At 42.1% G+C, this 21063-nt stretch overlaps 1 protein-coding gene across 1 annotated transcript; it reads left to right on the forward strand.

Annotated features, from left to right (window-relative positions):
- MRPL1 (mitochondrial ribosomal protein L1) lies at window positions 1–18781 on the forward strand. The gene is made up of 9 exons (XM_035111811.2): window positions 1–92; window positions 3023–3128; window positions 3754–4009; window positions 4865–4948; window positions 5648–5719; window positions 9509–9620; window positions 11949–12049; window positions 14385–14466; window positions 18136–18781. Exons 1-9 carry the CDS (start codon window positions 56–58, stop codon window positions 18297–18299), a joined length of 1014 nt encoding a protein of 337 aa, XP_034967702.1. The 5' UTR covers window positions 1–55; the 3' UTR covers window positions 18300–18781.
- Window positions 18782–21063: the final 2282 nt, after the last annotated feature.

Raw genomic sequence — 21063 nt, forward strand, 5'->3', positions numbered from 1 at the left:
CAGCCGGGGACGGTTTGCTGTTGCACCTTTCGGCTTCCTCCCTCCGCCCGGCAAGATGGCGGCGCCCGTGATGAGATGCTGCTGGAGGACAGGTGAGAGCTGAGAAGTGGGGCGGCTGCTTTCTGTCCCCCGCACCTACCCCTCCTCGAAATATTTTAGGGCTGAGGGTCCTTTTTCCGAGAACCGGCTCCCGTTGAGCTCGGTGCATGCCGGTTTTAGGTGAGAGGCGTCCCCGCTTCCCCGGTCCTGGAAAACGTGCTTTGTTTTGGGGGTTTTTTTGTGCTCGGTCTCGCTTTTGCGAGGTTTTAAGGCAGAAGGCGCCGTAGTTAGCAGGGTCCTCTGCTCCTCCACTTGTAAGCAAACGCCAGAGAACTCAAATGGGACTTCTTATATAGGATTACACTGCAAGCGCTGCCAGAAGAGAAGGCAGAGAGAAGCAATTATTTCCAGCAATAAGGGCTTGGATTGCATTTACAGTATTTACAAATAAACTGTAAACAGATGAGAGCATTGGCAGGAGTATTGTAACAGCCTGCAGTTTTATCAGAGTATATATTTAAAGCAGATGAGTAAATGAGCAAATTAAGTTAATTTGGATATACAGAAAATATTAAAAATAATTTAAGGAACTGCAGAAAGAGTGGGAAGGAAGTCAAGTTTTGAAATATTAAAATGATTGTAACATTATTGAAATGTATAAAATTAAAAATCATTAAAAATTAAATACATTTATTTTACTTGATCAGATTTATTCACTGCTTGATTGACAAACAAACAAACAAACCTTGAAGCTGTTTATGATAAGAGAAAACTGTGAAAGGAAAGAAAGGTTTGCCACCCTGCTTTAAAGCATGCAAAAGTTTTTGAAAGGCTTGTAGGGAAAGATGTGTGTAAGGATCAGTATAGTAATGGAATTTTCATTTCATTTATTAAATTTGCATACTGCCGCTCAACCGGAGATCACAAGGTGGTTCACAACATAAAAATACATAATGTGATGCTCTTTGATTTGCTGAGATTTTTCTTCTTCCAGAGCCAGGTTTTGGTTTCTCTTCCCTAAATTAATAGAATGTACTATTAATGTACTGTAGTTTGTTCTTGAGACCTTATGGTGGCATTATACCAGCGTTTCTCAACCACTGTTCCGCGGCACACTAGTGTGCCGCGAGACGCTGGCTGGTGTGCCGCGACGTGCCACGACGAAAAGGGCGATTTCCATTGTCACGTGCCTGGCGGCCGCCAATACACAACACTGACCCGCCGGAAAGCAATATTTCTCCTCCTCTTTCCCAAAGCTCAGTGCAAACGAGCCTGGTGGCCGCCAATACGCAACGCTGACCCGCCGGACGGCTTGTGAAGCCTTATTACAGGAGATTGCAACCAACACAGCAATTGGCAAGTGTTTCTTACAGTCATAATTATAGTCAATATAGGGCGGCACAGAGTTAAATTTTTTAACTTTTTTAATGGTGGTGTGCCTCGTGATTTTTTTCACGGAACAAGTGTGCCGTGGCCCAAAAAAGGTTGAGAAACACTGCATTATACCATATGAGTGGTACTGTTGGATTGCTCCACACTGGATTTAGTCACTTACCTAAAAGGACTAAAGTTGGCGAACCAATTTTTATGTGTGGTGGCCCATAACTCCCATTGAACATGGAAGGGTCCCATACAGGAACTCGGGTTGATAACTTTAGGATCAATAAATTTCATTAAAATACAAACATGAGTTAGAATGGTTGCATGAGTTAAATATCACATTTTGCTTGCCATAGTTCTAATAGGTGTACTCAATGCAACCAGTCCTCAGGTAGTTATGTTGAGCTCCCTAGCCTTGAGTTACTTCTTTAACCTGGAAAACATCCCATATCATAGTACATTTTTGCTTACTGATGGACCAATTCATTCTATCTCAGCAGCCAAATTGATTTTGATGACTGGAGTAGAAACAGTTATTCTCTCTAAAGATTCTAACATAACTCCCAATGAAATAATAAACTTACTGACTTTATCATTTCTGGCAGCAGACTGAATGCTCCTCTACACAAAAGATTCCTTTCAGAAAGAAGACTAGGGAAGAATGTGTTCTAACGTAGCCTCAAACATGACATTTCGTTTTCTATGTGGAGGCATGTTTTAATGGATGAACATTCAGATATGTGAGAGAGTACCCATCTGCAGTCAGAAGTGGAGAAGACAGGAGGAATAAGTGAGAACTGTACCATAAATCTCTCTAGTTAGAAAAATATACCACTGATTTCAACAAATTTTACTTCCAAGTAAGGCTGTGTACATATTACCAGCTTAAAATGCAGTTAAAAAGGTAAAGGGACCCCTGACCATTAGGTCCAGTCGCGGACGACTCTGGGGTTGCGGCGCTCATCTAGCTTTACTGGCCGAGGGAGCCAGTGTACAGCTTCTGGGTCATGTGGCCAGCATGACTAAACTGCTTCTGGCGAACCAGAGCAGTGCACGGAAACGCCGTTTACCTTTCCACCTATTTATCTACTTGCACTTTGACGTGCTTTTGAACTGCTAGGTTGGCAGGAGCTGGGACCGAGCAATGGGAGCTCACCCCGTCGCAGTTAGGTTGTTCTTTTTCTTAATTTACTTCAAAGCTAATCAAAATGCAGCATATAGCAAGAAATGACCGAATAGATGCAGTATGAATATAAATTCTGACTCATGTGTGTGCACTCCTTCCCAAACTAGTGGTGGAGAGAAGTACGTACACAGCCCAAGTGTGCTCAGTCTTGGACCTTACATAGGCCTTTTGGTGTCACATTTAATCTATACTGCTTTTGTTTGGAACTGTTTTACTTGTTATAATTGTGTAATTATATTGTTATAACCTGCAGTGAGACCTTATGGTGCAAGGAAGGTAAGAAATCATATACTGTATCCTTGGAATCACTAAATGCAAAGGCCTATTAATGCCAGTTCTGTCACATAACTTATTTTGCAGCTTTGCTGATTCCTGGCTCTCATTAGCATGGTTTCTTTCCCCCCTGTCTTTAAACAGTTTCAGCTCAATGCCCTAGCCGTATTTTCTCCAGAATTTGTCAGCAATCTGCAGTGCTTCCCAGTTTTGCCAATTTGCTGATTTCCAATAGACACTATGCTTCAAAGTAAGTAAATAACTCTTATTTCTTTTAAACTTACTAATAAAAGACGCTTGAAATCAAAGTATCAATAGCAACATTGAATAGGTTCAGGCAAGCATGTTGCTGGTAGCTGAGTTCAGAAAGAAAACCTGTTTCTGAGGCAGGGCTTGGTTCCCAAGATCTCCCTATACTTCTTATTTATTTTTTTAAAATTGTTTTCATATCTGTTCTTTTAATTGTTGTTTTGTTTGTATTGTAGTTAGGGTCCTTATTACATTGCAGAGCAAGGCAGGATATACATTTTCTTCTCAACAAAATAAGAGAATGATGTGTCACATTTGTGGGTCCCAATCTGCTACCTGAAGATTAGTGCTAGAGTCTTGGCTTCATTTCCGGGTGTAAAAAGAAGAAAGAGGTTTTTTTTTAAAAGTATCCAAGAGGGAGGGAAAGCAGTGAGTTCATAATCTGGTAGGCAGTTCTCTAAAACAAAGCAGCCTCCTGTGGCACCTTGAAATGTTTCCCTCTCTTTTGCCACGGATTGACACAGCTCTCCTGTTTTAGTTCCAACTTCCAGCCATCAGAAACATGTGTTTTTATAGTAAGAGTATTGGGCTGGGCTGTTTTATTTATCATTTCCATTTCCTTAAAGAAAAGAAAAGAAACCCAGAAGGGACGCCAGAAAAAAGACCGCAGAATCAGAGCCCAAGAAAAAAAAAGACCCTTACACATTTCCCTTGCCAAGTGAGCCAAAGGACGATGTTTACTTGACGTGGTGCTATCAAAGGCCAGTTTATGAGGCAGAAGTGGCTTTAGAGATGCTGAAGACATTTCAGCAACTGGACTTCACTTCCCCCAAGCAGCACGTATACATTGATATGACCCTGGACATGGCAATGGAGAAGAAGGTACACTGGAAAAGGCTCATAGTTTGCAAGTATTAATGGGCGCTTTCCTTTATAACTGTAATTATTTCTGGGACTTTGAAAGTTAGTTAGTTTTTTTAAAAAACATTCAGCACAATTTTTCGGAGGTTGCTCATTCAGACATGATGCCCGACGAAGGGCTCCCAAAACGTTTAGCTGAAATATCTTCACTTGTATTTTATAACCTTGCACCGTATTGCGAGCTCTGCCCCTCTCTGCCGTGGGCCTTCATTCCACTGGGGAGACCTTTGTCTAAATTTGTGTCAATGCAATTATCAACGCAAAAATGTTATTGGAAGGAGAAACAGGCGAGGTGGAAGCCTCTGGTCATCCAGGATATTTTCTGCAACACACCACAGAATGTTTGGCCTGTGGTGATGATCTTTGAAGAGGGTTATAGGGATATGTTCAGGGGCTGGAGCCAACAAGGGTTTGCTATATGCCTAGTAGGATTTGCTTCTTACTTTGAACAGTATACCCTTCCCCACCTCCACATGCTATTTTACAAACTAATTTTGAATTTACCATCAGTTTTCAGAATTGCCATATTACATGGTGGGGGAGGGCAGCTTTTGTTCAAGAATCTCTATTCCAAAGCTTCCTTTGGCTCATAGAAGCTAGTTGAGCAGTTATTTGGACCTTGACTATTGTGTATTTTATGTATATTTTAAATAGTTTTTAAAAATCTTAATGTGGTTTCTGTGCACGTGAAAAGAAACACAGAGGACATATCTAAATTTTGAACCAACTTGCCTTTGTCAACTAAGTAAATATATTTTGCCGAATTCAATAATGTGAGGCTTTTCAATTTTGCGTGTTTGCTTTGGCACCTTTCAGAAACCTTTGGAACCATTCGTTGGTACAGTTCGTCTGCCTCACCATTTCACAGATGACATCCATAAGGTCGTAGTATTCACAGCGGTGAGTTACAGCATGTTCCTGCAATGCCTCCTTGAGCAAGTGTTTTGAGGCAGTGGCCTTGATGCCACTCTTGCAGAATCTAGCAGATATCTCATCGTTTTGGCTATATCCAGAAGGTTTTCCAAATGTATATTCTCCATGGTGTGTGTTTGGTACAGTGTGTTCTAGATTATGATCTTCCTGAGAACACTTGAGCCAGAGCTTGATTTTGGAATGGGTGAAGTGATATCAGGGAATGTTCAGAGTACTTCACATCCATAACCCCTTACAACAGCCCTATAAAGTGGGGCTGGGCAGAAGGAAAACCGCAGTCCGCTGGTGGACCTGTCAAATATCCAGCGGCTCAACCTGGTTCTGTTGGGTGCTGTGATTCCTGCAAAATATACTCGATTAACGTAGCCTTTGTCTTGTCATCCGAGGCACTTTTTAAAGCATTAATGCATGCTCAAGATTTCTAACTGGTTAGCTGATACCTCAAGAGATCATGGCTGTGCCCATTGTGTCCATTCAGCTTCTGGTGCACTCATTGGGGCCACCCAGTCAAAACACACCTATCACTTAGCCAGAGGAGAGGGGGGGTCTGCACTTCCTACCTAGCAGCACGTTCATCTGCCTAGAAAGCCTTGAAGAAACACCAGCTGTATGGGAAAATATCTAGTGCTCCTATTGTCTTCATTCTGAACTTTCGTTTCCTTACAGGATGCAGACCAAGCTGCTCTAGCAAGGGAAAATGGAGCTACATTTGCAGGAGGGACTGAATTAATCAAGCCGGTAATTAATCTTAGAATTTTGAAGTGTCAGGCATAGCTCTAGTGGCTTTAGCCCAAACGTAGCAGAGTTTTCCTGCACAGCGCAGAAGCTAGTTGAGGTGGAAATGACTAGTCGGCTAGACGCAGAATAACTATTTACAGGATTTATTAAAAGAAAATAAAACCAGCAGAGTTTCTGCATACAAAGCAAAGCAAAATAAATCCTTACTCTCTCTCTTTCTCTCCGACCATACACAGCACTCCTACTCCTAACACCCAGCAAGAAACAACTGTGCTAGCTATTCCTAGATAACAGAGTTCAGTGCTGGTCATTAACCAATCAGAGAGTAGTTTCCAGGCCAGGCAGACCTTGGCTTTCTGCCAAGAGTAAATTGACACTGCCTTGAGCTAATTGTGTGAAGCAAGAATTTGTAAGTTTCCCATGAGAACCAATTATCAGAAACCGAACAATTAACAGATGACATTAATTAAGTACTGTGAGAAGACCTAAAGAAAAGTAGAAAGCATCTATGTAATCTGAAATCAGTTCTTTTAATCTTTCTCACTTTCGATCATTTGTATCTTGCTTGCGGGAGAATACTAGCATTGGGGAAACCCATTCAGATGGGCAGGGTACAAATAAATTATTATTATTATTATCATAAACAGCCTGGTTGCAGCCCTTCAAAAGAGTCCACTGCCAGAACCAACTGAGAAACATGTATACTTGTTACTTCCTGCTCCTTTTTTGGGATCACATTTCCCCCCCAGTATAGCTACCCTTGTCATTGTTTGTGGTGCCACTCAAGGCTGCTGAAATTTTGGAGATACTTGGAAGGCCAACAGGATCCCACAACTTCAGAAGGTTAGAATCTAAAGTATATTTTCAGGTTCCTTATAGGGGAAGGGATATATTGGCATCAAGGGTCTCCTGAAGTTGTTGCAGAACAGAATTTTAAAGACTGCTATAAATTCCCTTTAAAAAGTACCTCTTCTGGGTTTTGTGCGTATGTTTCTTTTAAGGGATTCTGCCAACTGAAATGAAGAGATATTTGTAATTTTCTATTTTTTGGCTCAAATTGATGCATGTGTGTCAGGAAGGGTTACCCAAGATTTGCCCAGACACCGAGGTCCATCTCCAAGGGCCTTTTGGTGGTTCCCACATTCTGAGGAGTGAAGTTAAAGGGAACCAGGCAGAGGACATGTTGGGATTTTGCCTACATGCTTTCTGATCAGCTTCTCACAAAAGCAATTAGTGAGTTGGCCGAAGGCCAGGAAGACTGAGCAGAGAAGTTTTCTGCCTAGAGATATGGGAGCCTTGGATACAACTGTTATTGGACTCATTACTTCTCCGTGGTTGGTTGGTGGTTGGCTGTGTGTGTAGGAGAGTCTTGGAGTTAGTTGGAGTTTGTTCAGAGAGAGAGAGAGTTAAGATCGTGTCTGTATCTTGTATATAGTAACTTGTGAGTCTTCTGTGCATAATAAATATCTAAGTAAACAAGTTACTAGTAGCAGCATTTTGTTCCTGGTCATCCTGCCAGCTTGCAACTGAATGTTTCCAGAAAGTCTGCCTATTCTCTGCAATATTCAACAGGACATACTCAGCTTTGGCACCCCCACCCTGTGGAACACCCTCCTAGCAGATGTCAAGGAGATAAATAACTATACAACTTTTAGAAGATACATTTTAGAAGCCCTGTATTAGGAAGTTGTTAATGCTTGATGTTTGTTTACCATGTTTATATATGTTCTGGAAGCCACCCAGAGTGGCCGGGGAAACCCCAGGCTAATGGGCAAAGTAATAATAATAATAATAATAATAATAATAATAATAATAATAATAATAATGTGTTCTCAGCTGAATAGTTGCGTCTCTCTGTTTCAGAGTTTAGATTAGAACAAATGATTCAGCTTTTTGATTTCTTGGTTGGGTGTTTTTCCAGAATGAGGATGCCTCCTGCAAACCAAAAAACAGAATTTAAAATATTTACTTCTACAGCTTTAGCCTCCTTGGCTCATCCCAGAGCAGAACCTTGACATGCTACGTTATTGTTATGTCTTGAAAACTATTTAGCCAATTATGCTGAAATTTGCACATGGGAAAACTTGCTGTCTTTGGATTTTGGCAAATGCTGTCCCTGGTTGTAGTGGGAATGTACTGTAATATTCCCTACAAGCTACACATTGTGAGACAGAGAAAATAGAGGCCGTTCCACTTCACCTCCTCCCCCCCCCCCGTCCTAGAACTGAGAGTGCACAAAGTAAATATTTGCCTCAGCTGCAGTATGATCATGAACATCGTGGTCATTTATGCAGAAGCAAAGAAAAAGCAGCCCTCCTGCTTTCAAATGAAAATAAATGCCCTTCTTTTTGCACTAGCATTGTTTGAGTATTATTGGGGCTTATATGTTAGATTGCCATCTTGACAAATCATTAAATATTTGTCTCCAACATGGGTTTGTTGCTTATCTGATTGAGTAGACCAAGCCCTTATTACTTTATGTATAAGAAATACATTCTTGCTGCCGTTTGTAGCCGTTGAAAAAGTTATCGTCGCCTTCTGATTGTTATGACTTCTGGCCTTGATGCTAAGCTTTGAACTTTAAGCAATATATTTGCATCATTGCTTTTCATGGGAGGGGTAAGTGAATCCCTACTGGGAGACTGTCTCATGAAGGGCATAGGATATAGGAGCAGCAAAAAACAAGGAAGGGAAAGGTAGGTCCATCTCAGAAACAGCATGGGAAAGGGTTTTTGTGCATGACCTGGTGCTATCATTAAGGTAAAGGTAAAGGGACCCCTGACCATTAGGTCCAGTCGTGACCGACTCTGGGGTTGCGCGCTCATCTCGCATTATTGGCTGAGGGAGCCGGCGTATAGCTTCCAGGTCATGTGGCAAGCATGACTAAGCCGCTTCTGGCAAACCAGAGCAGTGCACGGAAACGCTGTTTACCTTCCCGCTGTAGCGGTCCCTATTTATCTACTTGCATTTTGACTTGCTTTCGAACTGCTAGGTTGGCAGGAGCTGGGACCAAGCAACGGGAGCTCACCCCGTCACAGGGATTCGAACCGCCGACCTTCTGATCAGCAAGCCCTAGGCTCAGTAGTTTAACCACAGCGCCACCTGGGTCCCGGTGCTATCATTATCCTCTTTTAAATAGGATGCAGGTACCAGCCTTGCTTCAGCATTAGGGCAAACATAGCTACCACATTTTTGAAAAGCTCGTGGCCCATCCCATGGTGTTAGACTACAGCTCCCATCTTCCCTGGGCTGGCCGGGGCTGGTGGAAGTTGAAGTCCCCTGAAGGAAGACAGGTTCATCTCTTCTCTTCTCTCTCTCTCTCTCTCTCTCTCTCTCCCCCCGCTCTTCTTAGGCCTAGCAAGGAAGTAAGGAGGCAAATTGAGTGTTCGTTTTTTGATTATTGACTTTTACTAGCCAGTGTGGTGTAGTGGTTAAGAGCGGTAGACTCGTAATCTGGGGAACCGGGTTCGTGTCTCCGCTCCTCCACATGCAGCTGCTGGGTGACCTTGGGCTAGTCACACTTCTCTGAAGTCTCTCAGCCCCACTCACCTCACAGAGTGTTTGTTGCGGGTGAGGAAGGGAAAGGAGAATGTTAGCCGCTTTGAGACTCCTTCGGGTAGTGATAAAGTGGGAAATCAAATCCAAACTCCTCCTCCTCCTCTTCTTCTTCTTCTTCTTCTTCTTCTTCTTCTTCTTCTTCTTCTTCTTCTTCTTCTTCTTCTTCTTCTTCTTCTTCTTCTTCTTCTTCTTCTGCACAAATCATAATAATCTTTTCTTCTTCCCCACCAGATTTTGGATGGTGAAATCAAGGCAGATTTTTATGTTGGCGTGCCGACAATGTCATCCAAGATTACTCCTCTGAGGGGGATGCTGAAGCAAAGGTTCCCAAGGACCAGAAATGGTGAGGGTCAACATTTTAGTGAGCATGCTATGTCTCCTTAAGAATGTAAGGCTACAACACTATAGACGCTTGCATGAGTGTAACCTTCCTTGATCGCTTCCTTTCCAGTAATTATGTTTGGGGGTTTTCTGTAGGAAGCATTTCCAACATTCAACACACCCCATAAAGCAGCTGTGAAATCAGCTGCAGACACACCCGATGAAGTTTCATGAGCCACATCAATAGGCCAATTTATTAGACTGTCAGCATGCTTTTTATTACGTTCTTATCATGTTTTTATCATTGGTGTTCTGTAATGTGTTTTTAAGGTTGTACACAGCCTTGGGATGTATTTTGATAAAGGGCATTGTACAAATTGTAACAGCAACAACAACCAGATAGGCAGTTGTTGCACAGGAGCCAGGCCAGGGACAGGGAATCAGTGGCCCTCCAGAACTGCAACTCCCACCACCCCTAACCATGGGTGTTGTAAAATTAAAAAAATCCTTCAGTAGCACCTTAAAGACCAACTAAGTTTATATTTTGGTATGAGCTTTCGTGTGCATGCACACTTCTTCAGATACGCACGAACACGAAATGCATTCAGATACGCACGAACACGAAATACGCATGCACACGAAATCTCATACCAAAATATAAACTTAGTTGGTCTTTAAGGTGCTACTGAAGGAATTTTTTTATTTTGCTTCGACTCAGACCAACACGGCTACCTACCTGTAACTAGAACCATGGGTGTTGTAGTTCAGCAAGATCTGGAAGGCCAAAGGTCTCGGCCTCCATTTAAGCCTTTGAGGAGTCACAGGACTCTTCCTGCAAAAGGCTTAACACAGGGGACGTGGCGGGAACAGGGGGAATTTACACTGCACTTGTGTAGAAGTTGCTCTGTGACAGGGTGGATTTGATTTAAATCACAATTTAAATCACGATTTAAATCACGATTTAAATCACGATTTAAATAACTAGTCAGTAAGGCTTGATTTAAATCATAGTTTTCTACATAAAGACTAATTCTTGCTGGTATAACTTTAATATGCAAGTAGATGAAGATTTTTAGAATAACAACTTTTCATATTAGTTTTTTATCCCCAGTTTAATAGGTTAATCATTCATATTTGGACAACTTTACTGTTGTACTTAGGAAGGAGAAAAATAATCATTACCTTAATAATAACGATTTAAATAGATTTATTCAACTGAAACAATAACATTACAGCATATGTTATTTGCTTAAACAAACATCCATGTTTGTTAACTAACTTGGCTAAACAAAAACAAAATATATATATTTTAAGAAATTTAGACTGTCAGCCCAGCCTACACATGAAAAACCTAAATACTATCCACTCCAAACAATCAGAAAAATATTGTTTCTATTCTATTCACTGAACTTCTTGAAATTTAGCACTGAAGGGGTTGTTTCTGTATTCATAGGTTTGTTGAACAATAGGATTAAGGTCTTTTTCTCAACTCTGTTCATGTTATAACATTTTTGCTGTAAAGAAGAGGCATGTGATCTCTGTTGAGTCAAATTCAGTTTTGAGAACTGCAAAAGTAAACCAAGCATCTGTGATAATATCTTGTAGGCAGAGAAACTGCCCAATAATCTTACAAAAACCTCTGGAAGAGCATGACATTGTGAATGGATTAATGGAATTTATTTATCCCAAAAATTAAACATATACAACATTATTCTACATAATTAAAAAACTAATCTTTATTTCATGATGGAATAACCTTTGGATGGTAATATATTTTCCTCAAAAAGCATTTTATTTTTTAAAAATCCAATTTAAATAAAAAAAATCAATTTAAATAAAAAAAAATCCGTTTTTTTATTTTTTTAAAAAAATCATTGATTTTTATCCACCCTGCTCTGTGATTTAGTTGAATGCAACCCTAATCCTTAATGGTGATTAGCTGCTGTAGCGTAAGGGTGCTGAGAGAATCCTGCAAAGCAAGGAGTGGTTGTAAAAGGAACCAAGGGTGCAGGATACCTCCCTTCCTCAGTGGAGCCCTTGTCCTCTAGGGATCAGGCGAGAAGAAGTGGAGGTCAGCTGCTGGGCTGCATTGCAAGATTTTGCAGATTGTAAACATCTAGATTGGGAACCTGCTCAGCCCCCAAATGTTAGCCATAGCAAGGCTTTGCTGTGCAGACAGGATTCCTCGCATTCTTTCAGCACCAGGGAATGGTACTCTGCACACAGGTCCCCGCTGTGGCGTGTGACGAGCTTCTCGGCCTCACCAAAGAACGCCTGTTGACACACAGCTTGTTTGTCCTGCAGCATTGGTCTTGACACTTCCCTCCACCTCTCCCCCCATTTGAACCAGGTTCTCTCAGTTACGACATTATCCAGATGCTTGAGTTCTTTAAAGTGTGCCACGAATATGAAGTAGAGAACGGTAACCTCATCCACACTCCCATCGGAATGGTAAGTTTCACAAGGGATTTTGGCAACCTGTCCGGCCCGAATTTGAGCCGTTGTTAATCATTTACCGAAAGTACGCACAGGTACTCAGCTTTCGTTCTTCGTTTGCTCTGTTGCATTTCAGGAACACATCGAAATGGGTCATCCCACAGGACAGTCAGTTAGGAGGGGGAAGTCTGCAAATCATTACCCTCTGCTAACATAAGAGGTCTCCTTTCTGAATACACCAGAAAGCAAGGTTTACATCACGTTGGCAAGGAGCAGCCCCTTAATAATATACATTAATAGCCTGCTCTGTCCTAAAAGCCCAGGGTGGGCAGCAAACTGTATACTGAATAGGTCAGTATTTCTCAGATTATGGGATAGTCCCCTGGGCATCGGGGGGATGGCAACCTTTGCAGTTATCTGAGTGGATTTGCCTCTGTACAACACACTGTACAAAATGGCATTGAAATGCAATGTCGAGGTGACATTCAGCAACTGCCTAGTTGTAATACCTGGCAGAAAACCATGTGTCTAAAAATTGGATTGTCACGTAGTTAAAGAAATCTTAGTGACTTTAATCGTATGCGTTTTAATTTAATAAAGTACACAATTCTGGAGCAAGACACATACTTAATTTGACAGTGTACTGGTGCTTCGTGGCACATCAGCTTAGAAGAGGCACTTCCACTCACATGAAGTCAGAGTCAGCCGCTTGCGTTTCTAAAATACCTTCTGTATATTAAAAACTGTTTTGTGTCCAGATCTGCTTGGCTACCTGCGGATCTGGTGAATGCCAGAAATATAGTTGGAATGTCTTCAGAGTTTCCAAGACGAGATTGTCAGTGTGGTCACATACGTGAGCCTGAAGCGAGGGGGGGGGGGAGAGAGAGAGAGAGAGAGAGAGAGCTGTTCTCCCTATTTGCTGCTTCTCAGTGGCCTAGGGCCCAGGGGAACTCTCCTATGTGTCTACCAGAAAGCATATTTTTTGTAGAAATATTTATTTAGTGTCTGGGCTAGGATGAAGCACCTCCCATTTAATCCCTAAAGGCACTCTGCTGTCAGAGGCTTTGAATAACCGTTGCTGGGAATCCCCAGTGGAAAGAGGGGTGTTGCACTCAAGCCCTGCTTTTGGGTTTCCCATAGGCATCGAATTGGCCACTGTGTGAATGGGATGCTGGACTAGGTAGGCCTTTGGCCAGATCCAGCCGAGCTCTTCTTAACGTTCTTGGTCTCCCCTCACTCTTCCTCTGCATCAGGGTTTCCAGCTGTTTTTTGGACTACAGTTCCCATCATCCCTAACCACTGGTCCTGCTGGCTAGGGAGGATGGGAGTTGTAGTCCAAAAAAACCCACAACTAGCTGTGGAGCCCCAAATTTGGGAAGCCCCGCTCTACGTTGAGGAAGTCTTCTGTACTAAATTAGCCTTACAACCTGTGGCCTTTTCAAGTGTCTTTGGGTGGAGAGAGGTATTGCTTGCATTTGCTAAGTGTGTGGTGGGTTTTGGTGTTTTCCATGTTGCAAACCGCCCTGCAAAGACTCCCAGGGCCAATTCAGACTTCCAGCCTCACCCTCTTCCTGAACAATACTGCCCCACTATTTGTGTAGGATAGGTGTGGCCCTCCAGAAGTTGCGGAACTACAACTCTAGTCATCCCTGGCCATTGGCTACATTCTTGCTGGGGCTGATGGGAGATGTAGTTCATCAAAACCTGGAGAGCCGGTGGTTTCGCCACAGCTGATGCTCGAAGTCAGTCCTCAGCCCTTTGTTGATGAGATGCTATGGAATGTTCACAAACAGCTTTGCTCGCAGATGAGAATTTTACAATCCCTGGCTGATCTTTGCGCAGTATGTAATTTTCTCTCAATCCATATTTTAACTAAGACTGATAGATTGATTTACTTCAGACCACAGCTTCTTTCTGACTAGTTTGCCTTCCTCTCCTTCCCTTTACCCCCAAGGAGATGATGTTTGCCCTGGGCTCCCAGGCTGCTTGTTGCATATTAAACCTTACAGATTTGATTTTATCTGAGGATTTACATATTGAGAGTCAATCCCATAGCAGGCAGCCCAAGCAGGGATTCTTGCAGTGGGTATATACACCTATATATTTACAGTGGTTGAGTTGGAGTACAAATATATATTTTTTTCACAGCAGAATATCTTTAAGCTAATGACGCTAATGGCATTTATGGCACTTTGCATCTTTAATAGAGAGGAAAATGGTTTTTTCCTTTTTATTAAAAAACAAAAGCCCAGAACTCTGATTAAATATTTACCCCAGCCGCTGCAGTTTTTATTAATCCGGGAGCGTTTAATGTTTTCTGCTTCATTAATTTTGCATTAACTTCTTTCAGCTGGATATGCCTAATGATCAGATAGTTGCCAATCTGGATGCGGTTATTAAAGACGTTTGTAAATACAAACCTTTGAGCTATGGTAAGCTGCTCTTCTCTTTTAGTCCCTTAATTGACACTAAAAGCTAATTATATTACACAGATGAATAAAGGGAGCACCTTTCCACCACCAAGGAGGGGAAATGACTTTATTTTATTTATTTTTATTTAAAAAAACCCCGACACAAACAGGCAAGCCCAGCAATAAGGAACACTTAACAGGCAGCGCTATGTCAAGAGGGATGTACTTAAAGGATATCATTAACAGTAGTAAGCCTGCTTCTTTCCTTTCAGAGGGAAGCTTTTGGAAGCTGTTTTCTCATCCTCTTGGAATGGTGTTTGACGTTTTTCTGGCTCCAGCCTAATCCTGGCAGCTTTTGAAACACCAAGCACCATCTTTTTGCAGATTCCGATGGAATGGCTTTGAAAAGTCCGAGTGCAAATTTTGATATTGGTTTCTTTTAAAAAAAGAAATATTAACTGATAAGTTTAAGGTGGGATATGTCCCTAAATTTGCAAGTGCTGATATATATTCAATCCCTGTATGGGACAGCTGCAATGATCCTCAGAGTCCCTTCCAATTCTCCTACCATTTAAGCAGTTTGGTTTTGCCTTAGGGAAGTCCTTTAAAAAAGAGATGGTGTTGGCAGTTAAGGACATACACTTTAGGCTGGAATCCCCAGTTCCAAACACACCTGCAATATGGGACTTTTGTTTTGTTCACTGTACTGGATGAAACGAGAAACACTATATAAATGCTAATTGGATGGTTGTCATTCAGCCCTTGCACCCTCACCACTGCTGTAAAGGCTAGAGCGGCAACCTCCACTTGGCCGCCTTAGCAAATAACTTCTCATTGGCCTCATGTGAGGAAGCTGGGTGGTCCTGCGACCCAGTAGCATCTCTAAAAATTTCAGCCAGCATAGCCTTTGACCCACCCAGTTCAGAGGGAGCAACCAATCAGGGGGCATTGATCTGTCCAGGAATCCGCTGGAGCCTGGCCTCCCCCTCCCCCTTGCATGCAAAGGAAAGAGATTTAAAGCTTCGGTTTGTGTTTTAGAAGAAACCACAATTATTATTTTTTTGTTCGTCTGAACTTGGCAAACGGTGGTTTGTTCAAACCGTAGTGCATCAAGGGAGGATGGTTTGGTATCCTGGCCTTTTAAGAAACTGTGGTTTGAACAAACCATTATTTTTGCTGATTTCAGACACAACAACAAACAGTTTATTCTAAAATACGAACAATCATGTCTCCTCCTGCCGTGCACGGAGAGGAGAAGGAGGGTGCAAGCTCCAGGCTCGTGCACGTAACTAAACCCACAGTTGGGTGTTACATTTATACGGGGCCTCCATTGTCCTGGAGATTTCTGCCTGCTGTTCTTTTGCCCTTCTCCAGCTAATACAGGATAGGCACCAAGAATGACGATAACCCGGACAGGGACCGGCAGCCATTCTGTTTTCTACTTGTGTCAAGCCTTACACCTCCTTGAGTAGAAATCACATAATAAACATTAACACGTACTCAGAGCACTCCATGCACATCATTTCAGCGATATTTGCAATGGTTGGATCAATCCATCAACCTCTGATGGATGATTTAGAAGGATTGGGTCCGGCATCACTTTCGCTGCATGTGTGTGCCAGTATCCATACTCAGCAGAGTTGCATCTCAACACAGTTCCTTCCTTGGAAGCATCTTCTGGGTTGAAGGTACACATAGTGGCCAATAAATACTCATGGACGCCATAAAGATTCAGTCAAGTGTAGAGGTTTACTTGACAGGCATTAAAGCATATTGGTAGCAAATATACAGTCATACCTCGGTTTAAGTATGCTTCGGTTTGAGTACTTTCACTTTAAGTACTCCGCGGACCCGGAAGTGTTTAGTTCTGGGTTCCGCCGCATGTGCAGAAGCGATCTGCGCGGTTCGCGCATGCGCAGAAATGCTTTATCGGTGCTTCACGCACGCACGCTATCGCCACTCAGTTTAAGTACTTTTCGGGGAGCAAATGGCACCCCGGAACCAATTAAGTACTTAAACCGAGGTACCACTGTATACAGACATTCACCTCTGCCGTTGTCAGAGTCTTAACAAAAGTCCAAGACACACTCTCTCTGCTTCTCTCACTGCAAGCAAGAGACTCGCAACAAGTTACACAGAACCGTTGTTATCCGTACTTCCTGTCACGCTGCGCATTAGGGCGTGTTGATTTTTTCCATCTTTAAAAATCCTGATTTGAGGGGTGTTAAAAAGTTGTGGTATGATGAGGTAATTTGAAATCTATTTTGGTTCCTTGTAAATCTTGAGGTCTTGCTTGGTAAATCTCTATGTGAAAAGTTCCTCCTTTTTTACATTTTTAAAATTTTTCTGTCATTTCTAAACATCTAGGTTATTCCCCAATTTTGATGAAAACCGATGTTGCTAAGTGGCTAAAATTGATGACAAGATAGAGTGGTACCTTGCAAGATGAAATTAATTTGTTCTGCAAGTCGCTTTGTATAGCAAAAAACTCATCTTGCAAAGCATGGTTTAAAATTTTCCCGGTTTACCCGGTCTACCCATTTAGTTAATGCATTCCTATTTGTCTTGCGAAGCGTGGTCATAGGAAACTTTGTCTTGCGAGTCGCCTCGCGCAACGCAAAACACTTTCATCTTGTGAGTTTTTCGTTGCATGAGGCATTCATCTTGTGGGGTACCACTGTATTGTAGTTCTCTCATATATGTATTGTAGTTATCTGTACTATTAATATTAATATTAATATTAATATTAATATTAATATTATACAACAGTATGTGATATCTTTTTTGCTTTCTACCACCAGTCCACCCACTGAGGTCGTTGGGGTTTCAAAGCCCAAATGCTCTGACAAGTAGATTTATCGTCTATCCGAGATAGACAGAATGGGGTGGCATGAGGACATCTAACCAGCCCTAGCAATTGTCTTCTGTGTTGCATTGCTTGTCACCATCTGGTTCTCATGTTCGCCTTGCCTCACAGGTTAAGTACCCCTGTTGCAGATGGATAATTTGAGCAAGTTACTCTCCTCCTCAGACTACAGAACACTGCGCCCCAACACAAATGTGTTTTTAAACCATTTTCAGTGCAACATAGAAATAGTGTCTCCTGTTGCTGCTTCCCCTTTTCTCTTGAGCTAAGCTTTGAAATTGTGGGGCTTTCCAGCTCACACTCTTAAACTGCTCCACAACACCAGCTCAACAATAAAATTAAAAGCCAAGGTTTGCCACTAGATACTGCAAATAACCGTGTTTACAGAAGTAATGCAGATTGTCACATTCACAATCCCAGCATGGAAGCAGGGTCTTCTCCTGTCGCCAGATGTGGAGGTGAAAGAGCTCAATCTATCAGATATCAATTTGGTGACAGCAGCAAACTTTTATTTTTACACATTTCATTACAGCATTTAGGTCAAAGCTAAGTTTCTCAGCCAAAGCTGAGAACAGATACATGACGTCCATTTTCCATAGGCAAGTTTAGTAAATTCTTAAATTTCTCACACTGAAATTTAAGAGCCTTAAAAGTGCTTTTTACTTTTGGCTAGACCTGACCGTGTACTATTTTCTACAACACTTTTAATAACTTTAGGGCAGTGTGATCAATGTTCTAGATCTCGCAGCGCATGCTGCTTGGCTGTCGGCAAGAGCACCAAAGTGATAAGCTGGATTTTTCCTCCCCCTTTTCTTTCTTTCTAGGCCCGTTTGTGACACACTTGAGCATTTGCAGTTCAACAAGCGAAAGCTTGGATTTAAATGTCGAGCGCTTTCTCCCCAAAAGAACTGTGAAAGAAAAAGTGGAAGAGAAGGTGAAAGACGATGACAGTGATGATGAAGAAGAAGAAATGCAAAAGTCCAGCTAACTTGAGTGTTGCGCACAGGTCTTTAACCTTCTCTCTGTACAAAACCCTTTTACAGAAGCAAATCTGTGACAGCGTCCTAATCTGTGTACAGGGGCCTTGCAGCAGTGCAAGACCTTCCAACTGCTCTCCCGTCAGGGCATAAGGAATTGGCAATAAGGTGTATTTTAAAAGTTTTTGTTGAGAGTCCAACCTGATATTTGGAGAGCTAATTGTTTTATGAAAATGACTTGCATAGCTGCACCTCTCTCAGTTCATATGAGTAGCTGTTCTGCCCGATTGCCTTTGACTATAAATGAACAGTCATTGTTCAGTTTGTGTGTGTGTGTCTTCGTCTTTGAAGGAGATTTACAGAAGCTGTTCTGGTTTCTGATTTGATCCCTGAATGTCCTGCTCTTCCTTAGGATGTCCCTAATTTCATTGGAGAAATGTTGGAGGGTATGGAGTTATGTGACCCCCCCCCCCCAAGCCAAGGAATGCAAAATCTCTCCTCACCCTTGTTGTGTAATCAACATAAGAATTGATTGCATCATTCCAAAAAACACGTTTTTTAAAAAACAAAACAAAAAAGCACTAGATTCTTCTGTAGTGGCCTCATCGGTTGGTCTGTCTTTAACAAAAAATGTATAATTGTAATATATAACTGTAAACCAAAAACTAATTATTTAACCAAACCAAACCCAAAACAAAGTGCTTTTTGGGGGGAGCTGCTGACCAAAGTTTTTGAGGTTTTTTTGGGGGTGCAAAAGTTGCTTTGCTTTTTTTGGGGGGGTGCCCCAAAGCTGCTGCGCTTTTTTGGGGGGGAGGGGAAGAGAACAGAAATAAATGACGAATAATACCTTCGCTGGAACTAACACGCAGCACCGACATAGTCTGCCAAAGCGCCAAAAATCCCAGCACAGAACGGGTTAAAAAATGAACGCTGTTACACCCAATCATCGTCTGCCAAAGTGCCAGAAAAAACAGCACAGAAAGGGTTAAAAAACCAATCTCTGGCTACTAGCAACAACAACAACAACAAAGGATCCAGGTTCTAACAGCGGAGACAAACTAGTGTGAGGAGGAGCGGAAGTACAAATGGGGGGGGGGGACAACAACAACAGCGCAAATAGGCCGATGGGGGGCGTGCCAGCAGTGAGGGCTCTGCATGTCACGTCTGACACGCGTGTCATAGGTTCGCCATCACTGTCCCAGGACAATGCGAGCTGCTAAGATCCAGCATGATCTTGAAGGCACTTGGAGACCTGAATTCAGATCCCACCCCAGGTCCACAAATTGGGTGTCATTGGACAAACCAGTTTCTCAATCTTGGTTACTCTACTTTGACATGTCAGGTTCTCTTAAATCCTTACAAGAACTGGTTCCAGAGGTAAAAAAAAAAAACCTTGTGCTGTCATGAAGCAGAGGAGCATATGAAGATCTGTGCTGGATCAGACCAAAGGCTTATCTGGTTTGGCTTCCTGTCCTCACAGTGGCCAACCTGATGTCTATGAAAGCCCACAAGCAGGACATGAGTCCCATAGTTGGTTCAAATGCTTGGTACTTGGGTTGGTTAGCAATAAGAGCACAATTTTAAAACCAACGATAAAGATGTAATATTAAAGTAGAAGGGCAGATAAAAACAAAAGTCACTCAAGAACTGGAACAATACAGAATGAAGCATGAATTTGTAGCCATGGGCATAGCCAGGTTGGGGGTGAGCAGGGGGATAGCTGCCCTCCCCCAAATCAAGTAAATAAAAATAATTAATTAACTGACTGGGTCAGATATAGCTCGGTTCTGCCCCACCCCCTAAGATGACTCCTACCCCAGTAAGATAAATCCTGGCTATGTCTGTGCTTGTAGCCAGTTTAAAAACACCTTGACTAGTCAAAGACCTGTCTTAAAAAAATGTTGGAAGTCTCTAGGGAGGGCATGTCCAAAGTCCGTTTTGGGGGGCTCAACAACTTTTGGGAAGCTCAACAACTTCAATAAAAAAAAAACTCAACAAGTTTGGGGTAAAATCATAAAAAGGTCAACAACTTCAATCCCCCCCCAAAAGTCATGGCCCTTCACTTCATCAAATCTGGCCCTCTTTGAAAAAAGTTTGGACACGCCTCTTTCTCTCTTTGGCGATCACTCGTAGCTGAGTAAGATTGTCTTCCATAGGGCAAGAGGACAATAAGTGCTGAGAATCTCTAGGATATAGCGCCCCGCCCCGTGCACAATTAGTTGCCTAGACTTTTAGAAGAAGGAAAACTCTTGATTCCCTTTTTATTAGAAGCATGCCATCTTCGAAACAAACAAAATTGCAGCAACCAATCAAAGTAACAGAGATAAGCTACATATTAACTGCTTCCAAAATATTTATATATTTAACAGGATGTATATACAGTTTAATTGACCAAACCCCTATGTAGTTTACATAAAATGAGAGACACTAAAAATATCAATAAAATCTGATGTTAAAAAAAAAGACCTCCCCCCACGCACCCCAAAATTAGTAAAAGCCAGCAGTTACATGTTAAAATGACATGTCTGGGCAGCCTTGCCTAAACAAAGTTTTTAGCACACGCTGAAAACTAGCCAGGTGAGCTTGGCCTGAGATGCTTGCAGTTTCTGCACCCTCGTGAAGAGCTTTCCAGCTTGATCTCACCTACACAGTTCATCTTGTTTCTGGCCTCAGATTGTTTGGCGAACAAACTTCGGCATTTGCTTTTAAACAGCAGCATCAACAATACGTTTCTCCAGAATCAATGGTGATATTTTGGGGGAGCAAAGGCCAATC

This window comes from Zootoca vivipara, chromosome 9 (genome assembly GCF_963506605.1).
Source record: "Zootoca vivipara chromosome 9, rZooViv1.1, whole genome shotgun sequence".
NCBI lineage: Eukaryota > Metazoa > Chordata > Lepidosauria > Squamata > Lacertidae > Zootoca > Zootoca vivipara.

Bases quoted from the DNA above. Each gene is read 5' to 3' on its own strand.
- MRPL1 (XM_035111811.2), top strand. From the start codon at position 56: ATGGCGGCGCCCGTGATGAGATGCTGCTGGAGGACAG. The intron at 3,129-3,753 runs GTAAGTAAATAA...ATTTCCTTAAAG, and splicing joins AATAGACACTATGCTTCAAA to AAAAGAAAAGAAACCCAGAA. The intron at 4,949-5,647 runs GTGAGTTACAGC...GTTTCCTTACAG, and splicing joins AGGTCGTAGTATTCACAGCG to GATGCAGACCAAGCTGCTCT.